Below are 18910 nucleotides of genomic sequence, written 5' to 3' on the forward strand. Positions count from 1 at the left end.
AAAAACAGAATGTGAGAAGAAGCCATCTTAGTGAGCTTTTTTACTCATGTGCTACATGTGTCAAACCAGCAAATCTGTGCATTATGGGTATTTTATGCCCAATAGTTGTACAATGCCTATGTTTTCTCTCTCAAATATAACAGACACTGGAAACACTGAAAGGATTTTCAGTATAAGTAGGATTTATTTAGGTAAAAGTTTTTAATAACCATGTAAACCTTTCCCTTTAAGACTTAAAACCCTTTTTAGGTATAAAGGTCAATCACAGGATTCCCATCAGACAGCAGAAGTAACATATAAAATTTGGAGCAGAACAGTGTGACCATGATAGTGAACACGTCTAAACAATTACTGCTATATTTTTGACAAACCGTTTATGTTTGAGAAGGAATCAGAATACACACTACTGGTTTCCTGGAAATAAGCATTAGTTCAAATTAGCTGATGATGGTTAGAACTTACTGTAAACATTTGACTTTTCAAAATAAGTTAAATTTTGCAATATTTTGGGTTATTTTCTGTAGATCCATGATGTACTGTAATCCATCCCAGTTCCAGGTTTCTATCTATCTATCTATCTATCTATCTATCTATCTATCTATCTATCTATCTATCTATCTATCTATCTATCTATCTATCTATCTATCTATCTATATCTATCTATCTATCTATCTATCTATCTATCTATCTATCTATCTATCTATCTATCTATCTATCTATCTATCTATCTTTTATTGTTTTCCTCTCCCAGTGCTTTCTTCACAGAGTGTATGTGGATATGAACCATTTTATATAAGTCATGTAATAGTGTTTCAGGAATCATAAAAAACCCATTAAAGAGACCAGTAAAAAGGAAAAAACATTTAATAAATAATTTTCTTAAGTTCCCAAGAAGGGTAAACATATGCAAGGCTTTGTCTCTTTGTCTTTATATCAGAACACCTGCAGACCTACACATTAATTAAATTATCCAATCAAACAATCATGTGGCACCAGAACAATGTGTAAAATCATGCAGTTACAGGTCAAGAGCTGCAATTAAAATTGTCATCAAACTTCAGATTGAGGGCAAATTTAACCACATGGTTGTCTGATTGAAAAATTGTCAGAAGGAACAGAGGTACAACAGGTACAGCTATGTGTGTGCGTGTGTGTGTGTGTTTGTATATGTGTGTGTGAGAGAGAGAGACAAATCTACCACTATAATGTCTGCTTGTAAGTTTTCTTGTTTAATACAGAAATAAAAGGTCTGGAGTGAAATTGTTGCATTGTGAATATTCTTGGCACCTGAATAAGGGGATCTCATTTGTTATGCTTTTTGTGCATGCTATATGTTGCACATAACATTTACCTCTCATATCCCTTTAAAAAATATCTAAACAGATTTACAATACATAACATCTATCAAATTTTAAAAATAGTTTTAGTTGACTTTACATAATGACAGAAACTGTGCTCTTTCCTATATTAAGGTTCTGATTGATTTACTCATGCTTTAAAATACTTTGTTGCAGTGAGTCATGCGTGTGGTCATCACCGATGCCTTTCCCACTCCAACTTCCTGTGACGCAATTTGCTATTCTTCTCCTTGACAATGTTGATGCAAGCATTGTGCTTGTTGCTCTGCAAGTGGTTCCAGTACTTGATGAGTTCACTTGGTTGAAACTGATGGGAGGTGATAAGGTGACTGTATTTACAGCTTGAGTAGGAAACTCTCCAGTGGTTGAAGAGAAACTCGTTTGGCGGTGGCACGGGATCGATGCGCAGCTTTGCTAAGCAGATTCCGACATAGACGTCCTCAAGATGCAAACGACGTATACTCAGTGATGCCTGGTAGATTTTGCCTGCCATGTCTCCAGAGAACACATAGCCTGTGCCAGAACAGAAGATGGGATACCTCTCACTGGAATAGAGCTCTGGAGGCATGTACCACTTACTGTCTTTGTTGCGATTTGGTGCATAGCCTCGCATTAGGTAGCCGGTAAAGTAATTGTGCTGAGGTGGTAATTCTGGCTTCAGCAGCTTTTTGATTAAATACTCTGTATTGACAAACATGTCGCTATCAGTCTTCATGACGTAGCTGGCATGAGGACAGTACTCGGCAACCCAGTTCATGCCCATCAGTGTTTTGATGGTAAGGTTGTAGTAGGTGTCCATGTAGTCCTGCTGTATGATGTCATGGTGCTGCAAGCTTTCTTCAACAATGGCGTGCTGAAGGTGGCCATCAGAACCGGACTTCATGCCCATGAGAAATAGACGCACGAAACCCATGCCCATGATCAGGCTTTCATTTCCCCATGTTTGCCTGATCGCATTCCTAGCCTCCACATGCCCTGGCTCTACTGCGATGAGCAGAATGAGAAAGGGGCTGCTGTCTTGACATTTGTAGGGCTCATTCAGCAAATACCGGTATGGATTAGGTGCCAGTTGCTCTCCCACACCCATTTCTCTGTGCAAGGTATTGTCATTTGTTTTGTTAGTGCTGAGAGACGCTTCCATTCCTGAGATGCTTTGAACTGCAACCTCTGATTGATGAGAACTGAAGTTCATAGGTGGCTTAGAAGGAACAAAAAGTGACTCCCTCCAGAGGGTTTGCAGTGAACTTTGGTTGCCCTCAGCATGTTCCTTTACCGGATGCAAGCCATGCATTGTGTAGGCCACAGAGTCTTCTCGTAGTCCTTGTTGACTGGGTAGCCAGTCCTTGAAGCTGCAGCTGAGAAAGATGGTGAAAATTAAGGCTAGAAAAAGCAGGCACATCATGTGCATACGGAAGATTGACCGCTTGATATTCCATGTCATCTTAATTGGACAGCAATGTCGCCGTCGCCACTGCATGTTACATATATGTGCTGCTCGTGAAAGTGTGGTTGTGCAATTTAAAGAGGTCGAATGTGTAATGAGAAGCCTGAGTGTTATGTGATGATAGCAGGTAGGCAGATGGGTATGTTTGGATCCAGACAGTGTTAGAGAAAAGATGACATGTTGCCAATGAAGATATTTGGGAGCAGATCTTTTCAGTAACAGCAAAGCTTCAGGATTCAGAAGAAATTTGCTTCCTTGGACCACTGCTTGTGCTTCCTAAAAAAAGAAAAGATAATAACCACAAAATTAATGCATGTGGGCTAATAGGATTTAAGCACACACATATAATATTACTAATCTCTTTTACACATTGAAAAGCTAAGCCTTCTTTAACCAGTTTTATCCTCAGTCATCTTTTCAAAGTACACATTTGTTGATGATGAAAAATTGGAAATTGTGTTTATTGGTAACAAATAATAGATCGCTGCGAAGACTGCGAATTTTGTTTATGTTGTATCACCAATTAAAATCAGAATCTACAGTTTCATAAGCAAATAAATGTTTATCAAATGATCAATACCATTTCAAATTACCCTTTCTAGTACCTTTCTCACCAAAAATTTACCATGGTAGTTGTGATACAACATTCAAGCATGTCATATATTTTCAGCGCTGATCGACCCTTGAGGATTGTGGTGTTTTTTGGATGAAGAGGCTGTACATGAAGCAATTAGACCACTGATGGGGTGCCATTGGGGGAGACACGATCATTTGGCACCTTAATTCTTCTACTCCATGATAGTTACCCGCTCAACCAGGTACCCAATCATTCTGGGTCTCCTGTGGCTAGAACACTACAATCCTCTGTTGTCCTGTCCAGACAAGCAAGACTAAAACCTTCAGGCTTCCATCTTGCCAGCCTTACAACTGTGAGACCAAGCTGGTGCCTGGTGTTATGCCACCCAAGGGTATGGGTATCTGTGGCAGGGCAATGAGCCATAGAGCATAACCTTGAGGCTTGCTTCCCTGTACTGTCTACCAGGACCTCAACCAGTGCATGCTGAAGAGCCCTTTACACATATCTTTTTTTCTGGCAGCTCAGGAACAGCTATGTGGGACACTTTTTTTTTTTCACTAAACTCCTGCACAGAGCTTACAACCTAGTGGGCAAGTAGAAGACTGCCTTCAATACCACCAATGGTCACCATGACTCCCAGGTGATGCCATCCAGGCTCCCTAGAACACCCTTGAAGTTTAAGTGCCTGGGCAATGACATCCTGAGGCACATGTTGGGGAGATTTGTGGTCTCATACAGTAAAAAAAAACATCCTGATGTTCTACCCCACCTCTGTGTCCAGCATGTCTGGCAGATCCTCCACCACCTGCTAAACAACCATCTGTATATAAAAGTTGACAAGTGCAAGTTTCATCAGCACACCATTGCATTTCTTGAGGACATTATAACCCCAGAGAGAGTGGCCAACCCCACAGACTGTAAAAGAGCTGCAACAATGACTGGGGTTTAGAAAGCTTCAACAGGAGCATCATCCATGGGTTCAGCTCCATTGCTCTAACTATCACAGCCTTTCATCTTATAACGCCTGACCTGTTACCTGACTAACTGCTGAACAAGCCATGGCCTAAAACAGTGTATTCACCATGGCATTAAAATCCCTAAAGCCTTTTTAGGTGGTTTAGGTGGTTATTAAGCCCCTTATTAAGAAACCTAATATTCGATAGATCCTAAAGAACTATCAAATTAAAACTAGCACACAGAAGCTTTTGCAATTTCCATTAGAGGCAATAAAAGACCTGGGTGTGTTATTAGCACAAAACCCAGGACTTCTGGTAGTTCCTAGAATATGAAAATCTAACAAAAAGTGCTAGAGCGTTTTCGTATTTAGCTCCTAAACTTTGGAATAGCCTTTCTGACAGTGTTTGAGGCTCAGAGACACTTTCTCATTTTAAATGTAAATGGGATAGATCTCTTTAGCCAGGCATACACATAATACATTCTACAGACGTGTGCTCTAGTAGATACACATTATTATCTAGTTCTGGTTAATATTATGAACAGCAGCTATGCTTATTTCTCTCCACTTGCTTCTCTTTTTCTACCAATCCCAAGGCATCCAGTGATTGTGCCAGCTCCAGCTGTGTTTCGCTTCTTGAAGATTTCTCTGGCAAGCCGACACCAAAAGAACCGAATTAAGATGTCAGTGATTGAGAGCTGCTGGCAGTCAAGCTCACCATTGAAGAATGCCTGATATTAGTAAAGGGAGTAGCCCTTTAAGAATCTAGAATCCCTTTAAGATCAGAAGAATCTAGAATATTTGGGAGCCGACAAACGCCTCAACCCCAAACAGGCCCCCTAGACCCTGTATGCATTCTAGGCGAAATCCAGTTGCAGTTAGACCAAACTATAGCACACACACACACCCTCACACCTAGTTCTGGCTTGTAAGTGGTTTACTAATGCAGATGCTTTCAGAATGCCGGTAGCTTTTAGACTAATAATTCTTTAGGCTACTGAGAATATAGAGACTTGAAAATATATGCTTTGTGTACATTAGCATGCCAAAGTCAGGTAGTGTACTTAAAAATACAAAACACTTAGCTTAATCAAGATCAAAACATAATAACAAAATCAAACAATGAGCAAATAGGATATCAAAGGTCAAGAGAAAATCCAAAAGCAATCATAAAAAGAAGTCAGAACAAAGGCTTGGTAGGTCAAATCTAGAACAGAGCTGAGTGGATTATTCAGTGTGTGTGTGCGTGTGCGTGCGTGTGTGTGTGCGTGTGCGTGTGCGTGTGCGTGCGTGTGTGTGTGCGTGCACATACACACTATGTTTGTAATTTGTGATTCATTCCGGGTGATTTTAAATGCGTTAGAGGGCAAATAATTTATTATATAGCTTATTTTCATCACATAGTTTAGTGGTAGAGATCAGCTTGGGTCAATTATGTCGATGCAGAACATCTTCTACAGAGCATTTCACACAACATATTCTCATCACTGAGTGTTAATGTCCAGCATATAGAATTAGTGTAAGGAATATTCAGACAGCCAGTCCACCAGAACTTCTTATTCATGAGTTTGAATCTACCTTGTTTGTCAGAAGGAAGTGACACTAACTGAACAGTAGTGACAAGAGTCTTCGTTGTATATATTCTTTGTCCTATTCGTTTCATTTAAAGTTTAGGAATATAAAACTGTGAATGCGATCTGCTTGCAAACATTTTCAGTCTGATTCGTCATGCACGGTTAGTTGCATCACTTGCATTTCAAAACCAAATAAATTCTAAGAAACTCAAGCACAAATTTTGGTTCTGAGGACAATTCAATTGCCGATATGCTGCTGTTTGTGGAAGAATAGTGTTTCGAGTGTTTCGAGAAGTGTTTTAATATATTTTCTAGCCTTGCTTTTGTGTTTGCTTGCAGTAATGATGGAGGAAGTTATTTTATTTTACTAACATACTAACATGCTAGTGTGGATAGTTACACAGAATTAATTCCATTTTGAATCAGTTAAAATGACCGTGATGGTGTGGGGAGAAAAGAAGGACAGAACTGTATCATGTCAAAAGTTGTATCAATAGTCTATTACAGGGTTTCTGCAGGGTTCCACCGGGTTACATTTAAGACCTTTTTTAAGACCATTATGTATGCAACTTAAGAATAGTCTCCTGGTGGGCCAACAGCAGGATCCCATGCTCTCATTTCCATGGCTCGGGTTAGATTCCTGGGCAGAGATCCAATCCAGCCACTGAAGAGTTAATTCTCAGTGCCAGTCTCAGGGCCAAATGAAATGGGAGGGTTGTGTAACCAAAACAACAACAACAACATGAATGCAACTTAAGACCTATTCCACATCCTCCATGAGGGATATGAAGGTACACAACTTTGAGGAAACTATGACAAGTGGAAAACGAATAAATAATCCCACTTTGCCATAGCATTGTTAAATAATGTAAAATTTCTTAATACTTGCTAATGAATAAAACACTTACTTACTTTTACATGTTTCAGAAACTCCTTTGTTGCAACATGCCCCAAAAACATAGGCCCCCAGGTACCATGACTGTACATGCTTACTGTCTTGCTGCCTGCTTGGTTTTGTTTGTTTGCTTTAGACTTCCTGAAATCATCAGCACAAAAGGGCTCTTATGAACTTAAGAGAGATGAGGTCTTTCTTAATGAAATGTCAATCTAAATGGTATAATTTAAAACCTTGTGCCTTTACCACACGAAGGATTTAGCAATGTCAAAATCTGGGGACATAGTGTAAAAAAAGCTATCCTATAATACCTGTGTTTTTATTGTGTCAGGACTCAATAAAAGTCTGGACTTTGGCAATGTGCTCCTGATTATGTTCCCTGTCGCGTGTCGGCCCTTGTCAAGTCAAGTCAAGTCAAGTCAAGTCAAGTCAAGTCAAGTCACCTTTACTGTCACATCACCACGGCACATGTGCCTTGGTGAGTGAAATTCTTGGGAGCGAGCTCCAGACATTGCAGAACCATTTACATACAGTAGTAACATAACATAAACATAAATAGAACAGTTTACAGACAGGTTAGAAAAAATGTGCAAAATGCTCATCATCATTGAAATGTGCAAATGTGGAAAATGTGGAAAGGGTGCAATGTGTTCATTTTACTCCTTGTTTACTCCTCCCTGTCTCTGCACACCTGTTCCTCATGTGATTTTGGAGATGCTTTTTTGGTGAGAATATGGAACAATACTGGATGAAGGCAGGTGTTTGCTGCTTGGTTTTTACAGAGGGTTTATGTTTTCCTGAATTCCCATGTGACCCTAATGCATGACTCTCAAGTTTTGAAGACACCCCCCCCCAAAATAAATACAATATATAAATGTAATATATAATAATCAATAATGGGGAGTTGTTGTATTTGGTAAGAATTGCTGACCGCAATTTAACCAAATACAAAGTATTTGTTTAATTTCCATCAGGCCCGGCTCCACGGGGGGGGGGCCCACCCAATCAGAGGCTTGGCCCACCCTGGCCCCACACCACATAACAGCCAATCACAAAATTGGTGCGATATTCAATTCAGTTCGAGATACGTTGTTTTCTATTTTCTGCCCAACCCCCTTTTCCCCTCCTAGACAGACAGACAGACAGACAGACTTAGCTCATTTATCACATTCACGCAACCTTTGAGGTAAACCCAATTATTACAGTTCATGCTTCACTCAAGTAACAAGTTTGTTTTAGTTGATGTAAATAGTTACATCTTAAAAGAATTGCGCTTATTTATCAAATCTAAAGTTAATTGATACAATATCTGTTACGGGGTCAAAAAAAATATTACAAATGCAAAAAGAGAGATTGTAAAAATAAACATGTTAACCTTTTATATATATATGTAAAGTTTCTAAATAATTTCAAAATATGTACAAAAATATAAAAAATTAAGAAAACACAACAATAACAAACAACCCTAACAATTGTCTTAAATATATGGTATTAAAACTATAGACATGAGATATTAAAGAACCCCCCCCGACCCCCCACCCCAATACCCACCGCCACCCCCACCCCCACCCCAATCCAACCGGCCCACCTGGAATATCACTTGGCCCACCTTTCATCTCATATCTGGAGCCGGGCCTGATTTCCATTTATTAATTTGTGTGTGTGTGTGTGTGTGTGTGTGTGTGTGTGTGTGTGTGAGAGAGAGAGAGAGAGAGAGAGAGAGAGAGAGAGAGAGAGAGAGAGAGAGAGAGAATGACTGGTGTTGTTTATTGTAAGTGTTTGTTGCCTTTTTGGACTCCTTTTATTAGTTGTAATGTTGCTCCCATTTAAAAGAGATCGGCTCAAGCCCAGACCTTTTTAGGGTCATGATTGTTTCGTTTTGAGGTTTTGTTCAAACCATCGAAAATATCCTCGCTAATGAATGTTTTTTCTTCTTTGGTTGTTGCGTTAAATCTGCTATTTTCTGATTGGCTATTGTGTAGCCTCTTTTTTTTGATTGGCTGATAAGTGTCAGACTGATACATTTTGGGTGCTGCGGCACATTAAATATATGATAAATAGTCCAAAAGTTTTTCTGCGTGAGAAATACGATGTGTGGCGGGAGAGCGTGAGAAAAGACCAGAATGCGTGACTGTCACTCTCAATGCGTGACACTTGACAGCCCTGCTAATGTCTTTATACACAAAGCTCCTAATTTTATCATATGGGGTTTTTTTGTTTGTTTGTTTTATAGTTTTTTTTACAGCATGACATTTTGGGGAAATTTTCCCCAAAACACATCAAAGTTTCAAGACCTAAAGTTCGGTTTGTTGAACTTTTTAAGACCTTTAAAGGACCCCCAGAAACCCTGTATTAGTCAAACTACATTTAAAAAGATTATATATACATACACACAAACAGAGCTCACTTCCACTTGTGTCACTTCGGTTGATGTAGATAAATCTCTGTATGTGTCCACTTTCCCTGACTCCTTGAAGTCTTCTTCAGCTTCAGCATCCTCAGGGCTCGACTTAACAAATTTCTTTTCTTCCAGACTCTGAAACACAAAAGCAAAGATGTAACACCATTCTGTACGGTATGCCGTTTGTTTTTATACTGAGATCCTACAGTGATTCGATGCTTATTTTTAAAGGTGACCTTCCACACAGACGTTTTTACTTGTATTTTTTGATATGTGTTTGTGTTGTGTCGGGAATGTGAAAATGAACTGCTACCTCCCCTGTCAGTTCTAGCCACTGAAAAGAAATAAGCGGAGAAATCAGATCAATTAGAAAAGCTGCTCAGTGTGACGTGGAATTGATCGAGCTCATTACTATTCATGAATAGTCATGCTCTCATATCCTAGCGGTTAGCCAATCGGAGCCAAGCAGCATAGCTCATTGAATATTAATGAGAACTGGAACAAATCGAGCTGAGTCTTCCTACAGGCTTTCTATACCACACTAGAATGGCTTGAAACAAGGTAACCAAGGCATTTTTTCCACAAAAAAATGTTAGAGTCCATGGTAAACTTCAGACATTACCACAAAAGTAATGAAATACGTGTGGCAGGGCATATTTAATAATTTGCACCTGCAATCACATCCAAAAATAAATTGCAGAGAAATCTTGTCTGAGAAATGACTCGCGCATTAAACAAGTGCCAACCTTTCAAACATAAAAAAACTAGCAGGCATTTTTCAGATGTGTGCCAATCAAAAGTAAGAACAGTGTGATGCTACTTATAAATGTCATCCACATAGAGAAATTGTTGGTTGGTTACTGAGTAACCAACCAACCTTACATGCTGTGGACTCTGCATGTCGAATTATTCATTCATTCATTCATTCATTCATTCATTTTCTACCGCTTCTCAGGTCACGGGGGAGCCAGTGCCTATCTCAGGCGTCTTTGGGCATCAAGGCAGGATACACCTGGATGGAGTGCCAACCCATCGCAGGGCACACACACACACACACACACACACACACACACACACTACGGGCAATTTTCCAGAGATGCCAATCAACCTACCATGCATGTCTACAAAAACATCCCAAAAAAAGTGGCATTCTATAGGGGTGATATATTCAGACCATTTGGACCAGTCATAATCATAAGGATATATCTAATATATCCTTCTGAAAGTTCACACACATTTTCTCACATTTTCTTTAACAGAAAATATATTTTTTAAAAACTTCAATCCAGTCCTGTATTTGTAGTTAGAGCTTTTTTTGCTTGATGCAAAAAAAAAATTCCATTCATATATCTATTCCTCCTTTCCCGGGAAACAACTGAAACTCTATATTAATCTACATTAAGCAGGTAAACTACACCACAGCTGAAATCAATCCTAGAGTGCCTACATTTCTAACACATGTATAGCTTTCCAGAATCTGGCTTTAGGATAAATTTAGAATATGTGGAAGTGGTTGGCATCCAGAGAACCACACTGCCTTATTTAAAAAAAAAAAAAAGAAGTATATTTCCAAAGCAACATTTTCTCCAGTATAAAGAGCATTGAATTGCATTTTCCCCATCTCTCCTTATCGTATAGAGATGAATCTCCTTGTACATCTGTCAATGTTTGATCTAATTTAGTGATTAGTGACCTAATTCTCCACTGGTTGAACATTGTAAGCTGGGGAGATAAACTATAGCATGTGAGTGATTAACTATCAGTGAATTTTTCTGATAAAAATGTTATCACACTTGAAATATCTGTAGAACTCCTTAGATTCCAAACTGAATTTCTTTAGCCTTCTAAAAAGGTCTTCTAAAACTGCAACCAATCTTCTATGTCCATATTTAGATGAAGATGAAAAAACATACTGATTGAGTTTGTTAGGTTTCATCCATTTATCCTATTTTTATTTATTTTCTCTCTTTGTGTACTTACTCCTTAATGCTCATTTATCCTATTGTCTTACTTTATTCTCTTTGTCTCCTCCAATTCTGATAACAGTCATGATATAGCGCCCCCTATACATAAATATATACATATTATATATAATATTCATTCATCCATTCATTCATTTTCTACCGCTTATCCTCGGGTCTACTACCTCGGGTCACAGGAAGCCTGTGCCATCTCAGGTGTCATCGGGCATCGAGGCAGGATACACCCTGGACGTATATATATATATATATATATATATACCTCGAGATACGAGTTTAATTTGTTTGCTCATATCTCAATTTTCCCCATTTAAATTAATTGAAATCCCATTAATCCGTTCCAGCTCGCAAAATTACACTCCAGTTGTTCTGTTTGTGTTTTGAATATGAAAATGTACAGTACCTGTATTTATAAATGACAAAGATTGTATAAAAACATACAGTAATAAAAGAGAATGTTAAAAAAATTAAACTGGTTTTACTATAAAGTGTATTATTTACCTTGGAGATCAGATGACTTCAGCTAATGGAAGATGCGCACGGAGGTTGAGGGAAGAGTAAACAGGCGGAGGAGTTAGGAGGAATTACACTTTCACTTTCGTTCACTTACTCGCTACTGTACACTCTTAATGCTACTTTACACTTAAATGGATCTTAAATAAACTTCAGTAAAAATAATGATCTTAACTGAAATTCTCTTAACGTAACTGAACTTAATTGCTACAATTTCTGTTTTCTTTTCATTAATTTTGCTTAATTTTCTTCACCGCTTTTCTCTTCACTTGTTTTTGCCTTTACACTCACTATCTTAGGACCCATGGTTTTAAATGCGATAAAGTTGTACTGTATGCAGAATAAAAGCACAAAATATGAGCAGAGCTTTACACAAGTGTCAACAAAGCGAGCTACACAAACACTAACCGAGTGAGACCCGGAAGCTGAGGCGGTGGAAAAAGAACACACGTTGTTGGGGATCTTTGTTTCGGCAGCGTCAGCTCAGATGCTCGTATCTCAAAAATTTGTTCGTATCTCAAGGCAAAAATTTGGTCGAGTCACAGCTCGTATCTGAAAAAATTTGTATGTCAAAGCACTCAAATCTCGAGGTATCACTGTATATATATATACAGTATACATATAATTTAAAAAAAAACATAAAAATAATACTACAGCTTCACAAATGGTCATATTATATTGCCCCGCAAAAGGGCATTAATGCTAAGAATGCTGTCATCAGTGAACTGAATGCCCATGCACTTGCATTTTCATTGTCGTTTTTCATTCAGCACTCTTGAAGAAGATCTTTTCTCATTTTGAGAATTTTTATCTGTTTGTGGATGTCTGAATGCAAAGAGTTTTCTTTTTCCAGGTCCAGACACTGATTCTGTTCCATCAGTGAGGGGGTGACTTGTTTACTGTCACCTTTGGTTCGTATCATTTGCTGCCTCTTTCACTGAGTTGTAAAGAACTGTGTCCTCAGCATAGATCACCTTTAACTTGGCGGGGAATCGAGACAGAAATTTGATATCATTCAGTGAGGAAACAGATGTTCCATCAGTATCCTTTTCGACATCTTAGTATTTTATCTGTATACAAAGTAAAACAAGGTGGATCTGGAGATAAACTGCTTAATATAGATCCATGGACGACTTGAGAAAATCCATATGAAGAAAAAAATTATTCCGGTACGATATATATGTATATATAAAACTGTACAGTTTTTAGTTATGAATAGTTTGATGGTACTCCTAAGTCTGTAACCTAGTAATCCAGTGTTAATGTATTCATTGATAGAGACTTAAAAGCACTTACTGTATGTAAGTCACTCTGGATAATAGTGTCTGCCGAATGTAAATGTAAATTTGTTCCATTTGCCGTAGCGTCTCTTCCACCACTTCTTCCTCGTTCTTAATTCTTTGCTTCATCTATTCTGATACTTAAGTTCTTATTCTGGATTTTTTCAGATCCTCTTTTATATTATGAGACCTTTGTTCCACTGTGAATTTTTTTCAAAGCTAATTTTGCTCCCCATGTTCTCTGTCACAGCTTGTACTAAATAGTTCAGGTACGTTTTGAGTGCAGCTTACTAGTATTCATTTTAAGAATATTTTCATATTAATGAAAACTCACCTATCTGAATTTTCCAAGAGCATTTACACTATCACAGTTCATTAGGGAGTAAATTTGAACCATTTGAATGATTCTTGTTGGCCAACAACAATTAGCTAACAATTTAGAGACATTGTGATGATGTCATCATAAAAAAATATATAAACTTCATTAATGAAATTGTCTCTTTGCCTGCTGTTTTTTTTTATTATTATTATTTGGCTGTGCTTTTTGAATTGATTCCTGTTGACTTTACATTATGTTTTGATGCCCTGTTACATCTCCATATTGGACCATTACAATATTTCATTCAGCTCAAGTCTTTTGTTTACATTCTGATTTGCAGTGGAGTAGTAGTAGTGCCAGTGATTAAGGTGTTGGATCACCGATAGGAGGGTTGTAAGTTCGAATCCCAGGGCCCCCAAGCTGTCACTCCTGGGCCCCTGAGTAAGGCCCTTAACCCTCAATTGCTTTGCTGTATGAGAGAGATCAATGTAAGTTGCTCTGGATAATGACATAAACGTAAATGCTTTCTAGTCTATTTACTTCTGCCCAGTTACCCCACTGTGAAGCTGCCCCATCCTCTTTATGGTACATTCACTTGTGTGTGGACTGAAATATTTATATAGATACCCAATTTTTCCTTATAGTCATTTTATATCACAGTGAATATACACTCGTGTAATAAAGTACTTAATAAAGGACATAACACTAATTCTGAGAGCAAAACATCTTTTGGAGCTTCACTGTCACATCACTTGCAAAACATTAAAAGATGCATATGGTAAACTCACATGATCAGCAATGATACTCAAATACTGAAGAAAACATTCCCTACACCATTACACTACTGTACCTCCACCAACCTGGACTGTAAAACACAAGGCAGGTTGAGTCCATGGATTCATATGCGCCAAATTCTGACCTTTATGCCTCAGCCGAAATCAAAATTCATCTGACCAGGCTACATTTTTTGAGTATTTTAACTTTCCAATTTTAGTGAGCCGTAGCTTTCTGTCAGAGGTGAAACCCGATGTTCCCTTCTGTTGTTGTAGATCATCCACCTTAAGGTTTCATGTGCTGTGAGATGCTTTTCAGCTCAACACAGTTGTACATAGTGGTTACCTGAGTTACTGTAACCTTAATATCAGATCGAACCTGTCTGAAATCTCGACTGTTGTGCATGATAATCTCAGAAGATCAGCAATTATAGAAATACACAAACCAACCTGTCTGTCACCAACAATGATGCCGCAGTCAAAATCAACGAGATCACATTTCCTCCCTAAATTGAATGGTTGATGTAAACATTGCCTGAAGCTACTGGCTGTATCTGTCTGATTTCTTTTCGCATCGCATAAACGATTAGGTAAAAATTTTCCAATAAAATGTCGGGGTTAAAATGTATTTAGATTGTATTAATATGTATTTATTTGTACATAGACATTAGTCAGGAAAAGCTGAATGTGTGGAAGAAATAGGGGAAAAAATAGCTGATGCAAGGTAAATTCGTCACACACATTTACACACATGAATTAGTAAACAAACAAAATGAACAGTAAGTAACAACAACAATCTTTATCATCGTAACAATTATAGAAGTTATTGTTTTAATTAATACTAACTAATAATTGGCAAATCAATATGAAATAATTAATAAATAGAAATATTAAATTTTCACGTCTGAAACTACGAAATTATTGTTTGTGTTATTATTACTATTTCAATGTTATTTCAAAATGAAATAAATAATAAATAGAAATATAAAATTTTCACATCTGCAACTATAATGTTATTATTATTATTATTATTATTATTATTTCACTTATTTTTATTCATAAAATATAATTTTTTGTTATTGTTTGTAACAAATCATATCACAATTGTTAAACTGTCACTCATATAAATATAATATTTATTGAATAATATTGATGGTGAATGTAATATGATGTACGGCTTGTTTCAGTGTGCACATATTTTTCTGTCATCTTTTTTTTCTCACGTTTTTTTGTTAAGCATTTTTACTTAATTGACAGATGTAACATTTGAATAAAGATAAATGTCCGTTACAAGCCCGAGCTAGCAGATAACAGAGATGATTCTTTTTTTTTTTCCTATACATTATTGGCGTCTACAAGGAAAGCAGCGAGTATTGGGTGGTGCCCAGAGTTATGTATCATTCCTCTGAGATTTCACACTCCAGTGCTCAAACCTTTATCTGGAATTCCTGATCTCCTGCAGAACATTATATTCCCGAACCTAAATACAATCGATCACTTGGTTCCTTTTTATTTTTCTTGTGTATCAGGGTAAAAACTGACGTTATTCTCTTAAGCTACAACCAAAAGCTGAAGCTAGGATGTGCTCTAGATAAACAACATGTTAGGTTAAAAAATAATAGCAGCTAGGAGTCACACGCTGTCAGGCATTTTAGGGCTCAGCAATATAATATATAGACGTGGATAAGACGCACCAGATAACGGATCGTGTTGTGCTTTGATCCCATTTCCAATTAAATCCTCCATAAATCAAAGACAAATTTCACTGCTGTCACAGACTAGCTGTCATTTTCTCAGACTGCTGAACTGCTTTGTTTTTGTCTCCCACAATCATTTATTAATACAATATTTTCATGCCAGAGATTTTCTGCTAGATTAAATGGAGTTCTAAGGGAAATGGTCCAAACCAATGACTTCAATGTCCGTTGCACGTACCTGCAAAGAATTGGAGGTGAGTCCAGCTGAGGCTTGTGAGGAAGGTGGTAGCTAGCGCATCACACTAAAATCCAGGCAAATAGCAACAAAGGACACACTTTGTGCCTTTCCTGAAGCCGCCATGGAGAAACGTGATACACAAGATCGGCAAAAAGAGAGCAAGACTCTTCTCTGTCTTCCATTCCTCTGCTACCTCTGTGTGATGGTAAAATGCACCCTCATATGTGTGTGTGTGTGTGCGTGTGTGTGTGTGTGTGTGTGTGTGTGTGTGTGTGTGTGTGTGTGTGTGTGTGTGTGTGGGAGGGGGTCTGCTGCTCCAGTCTGCTGTGAATGCATTGACTGGTGTCCCTCTGACATAATCACATACTTAGAGGAGGATCCCACGTGACCGTTTTAGATTTGCAACCCCCCACCAATGTCTGTCTTCCTTCCTCTCACTCCTCATGCCAAGAAAGGAAAAGGGAGGGACTGAACTCCTATGTGTGGTAAACAGAGAGAATGGAGGGTCTCTTTTTCATATACGACAAGATGTCCGATCCTGTGCTGAACCTGCTTCGTTTTTCTTTTCACCAGCGTTAAAACAGTGTAAAAAAACATCTTCTGTTGTGTAAGCTCTATCTCTAGGTGATCGAACCACCAGTCATATTGAATATAAAAGTCTATTATAGCACATATGCAAAAATAAGGCCTGCTTCATGTCTTATGGAAATATTGGTTTAACGATGTATTTGTCAAGAGTTTCGTTTTGATCAACGTTTAGTTAAACAGCCTACTTCCAAATGCAATCAATTCAAATTTGCAAGCATTTCGTCATTGAAATTTCGTAACTAGTTTGTTTATCATGAAATTGAATGATATAATTGGTGAATTTCACATACCAGGAAAGCAAGTGTGTATTTACAAACAAGAGGGCCAAGGTAAGCTTTCACAGATATTTACATTTCATCTAGTGCTAGTGAATGGCCTACAGGATGTGGACACCAAATAATCTTTAGGGTTTCTCGACTTCATCCCCTCCATGTATGTTACGGACGTTTTGAACTATTCCCTGCCTGCATACCAGGGGAATGTTCTGCCAGGCTTTGTCTTGCACCATGTGCCTTTGTTTCTGTTTTGTGCTCAAGTGTGTTTTCCCGGCCCGATCTTTAATCCTTCTGTCTCACTGATTGTCTCGGAGACAGGAATTAGGCCCAAATGCAGGGATAACATAAAAAACTTAGGCAACTGAAATAAGAAAATAGACACCAGGAAACATGCCATACAAAAACACAAGGACACACAAGGACAACACACACAAATAGGGGAAACAATCAGTGAGACACAAGGAACAGGTGTGCAGAGGAACGGATTAAGGATTGTTTGGGGCAAACACAAGACAAGACAAGACAAGTGGTGCAAGGCAAAAACAAAGCCTGCCAGAACAGTTCAAGCCATCCATGTCAGTAATAAAACCCCACAGGAGCAGCTCAATGCACCAACCCAGAATCATGCCAGAAAGTCCAAAGGGGAAATGAGCCTGGCTTCCCCCACATGCCTCAGCGGTTTCCTTACTCCCCCAACCTGTCTCGGAGGGTTCGTCGCTCCACCCATGAGCCTCGATGGGTTCCTCGATACCCACCACGTCCCTCAGCGTGTTCCTTGCTCCCCCACATTCTTTGGTGTGTTCTTCGCTCCCCCAAGTGCCTCGCCGTGTTCCTCGCTCCCCCCAAGTGCCTCACTGTGTTCCTCGCTCCCCCAAGTGCCTCCCCACACTCCTCACTACTCCCTGATTCAAGCCAGGATCATTACCCCTTTGGACTTTCAGGCGTGATTCCAGGGTGGTGCGTTCGGTGTCGCACCTTGTGCGGGTTACTATCACGGACGGCTTGAACTATTCCCTGCCTGAATACCAGGGGGACCTCTCTTCATGTTCATGTCTTGTCACCATGTTTTGTGTTGATGTGTTTGCCCCACCTGATCCTTAATTGGATCCTCTGCACACCTGTTCCTTGTGTCTCACTGATTGTCCTTGTGTTTTTGTACGTCATGTTTCCCGTTGATCTGTTTTCTTATTTCAGTTGCCTAGTCTCCCGAGTGTTTTCCATGTGTTTGTAGTTTTTTCTTTTCTTAATACACCAAATTTATATGTTATCCCTGCATTTAAGAGAGAGAGAGAGAGAGAGAGAGAGAGAAAGAAAGAAAGAGAGAGAGAGAGAGAGAAATCAGATTAATACATATGCTTTTATTCTGTACTGCTTTAAGAGGATGAACATTGGACCTCATTTTTCAAGCTGATAAATGACTCAGACAGATTTATGCTTAAATCAATTTTAGAACATTTCATATTCATGAAAATCCCATAAATTTAAGGAAAAAACCTTTTGTATCCTGCTTTTATGTGTAAAAAAACTAATTTAACCAATAACTAGATTTTCTGCAAATCTTGAACCATTTGCAAGTATTACTGCAAGATTTGCAAGTATTACTGCAATTTGAGTCAAATGCATTCTTATTAACACGTTTTTATAGAAAAAGTGCTTTGAAGTCTGTATAGTATATATTATAATATAGTAATAAAGAAAGTGAAAATTGGAAATTAAAACTATTTAATTACAAATGAAAGAACTTTTGCAGTACAAACGAAGGACAGGATCTATCTGTATGTAAACAAATACCTCAGCTCACTGTACATTTATTGTTCGCATTTTAATTGTTAATAATAGATATTATTAAAGGGTTTTTGGCTGTATCCTTAATTTATGCTATACCAGTTTGTTCTGTGGCTTTTATGGAGTTTTTTTGGGGGGGCATGAGTACATACAGATCACCTATGTCTTGCACACATTTGGTTTTCAAAGGTTGGACATAAACAGTGTTGTGCTACTTACTAAGAAATAGTAACTGGTTACAGTTACTAGTTACTTCATT

The 18910-nt window shown here is 38.3% G+C and overlaps 1 protein-coding gene across 8 annotated transcripts; it reads right to left on the minus strand.

The window, feature by feature from the left end:
• Positions 1 to 846: 846 nt before the first annotated feature.
• b3galt2 (UDP-Gal:betaGlcNAc beta 1,3-galactosyltransferase, polypeptide 2) lies at positions 847 to 16327 on the minus strand. Of its 8 annotated transcripts, XM_027152270.2 has the most exons (5): positions 12105 to 12212; positions 11685 to 11706; positions 9194 to 9339; positions 6821 to 6944; positions 847 to 3078 (listed from the first exon to the last, which is right to left on the minus strand). In XM_027152270.2, the coding sequence occupies exons 4-5, from the start codon at positions 6893 to 6895 to the stop codon at positions 1534 to 1536; spliced, it is 1620 nt and encodes a 539-aa protein (XP_027008071.1). In that variant the 5' UTR covers positions 6896 to 6944; positions 9194 to 9339; positions 11685 to 11706; positions 12105 to 12212; the 3' UTR covers positions 847 to 1533. The 8 variants fall into 8 exon arrangements, with proteins under 8 accessions (XP_027008071.1, XP_027008074.1, XP_027008069.1 ...); XM_027152273.2 differs by lacking the exons at positions 11685 to 11706; positions 12105 to 12212 and adding an exon at positions 16004 to 16327 and having other exon boundaries at positions 9211 to 9339; XM_027152268.2 differs by lacking the exons at positions 11685 to 11706; positions 12105 to 12212 and adding an exon at positions 16004 to 16327.
• Between the last annotated feature and the right edge of the window lie 2583 nt (positions 16328 to 18910).

Source organism: Tachysurus fulvidraco, chromosome 2, assembly GCF_022655615.1.
Source record: "Tachysurus fulvidraco isolate hzauxx_2018 chromosome 2, HZAU_PFXX_2.0, whole genome shotgun sequence".
Taxonomy (NCBI): Eukaryota; Metazoa; Chordata; class Actinopteri; order Siluriformes; family Bagridae; genus Tachysurus; species Tachysurus fulvidraco.

Bases quoted from the DNA above. Each gene is read 5' to 3' on its own strand.
- b3galt2 (XM_027152273.2), bottom strand. From the start codon at position 6,895: ATGTACAGTCATGGTACCTGGGGGCCTATGTTTTTGGGGCATGTTGCA. The intron at 3,079-6,820 runs GTAAGTAAGTGT...TTCTTTTTTTAG, and splicing joins AGTTTCTGAAACATGTAAAA to GAAGCACAAGCAGTGGTCCA.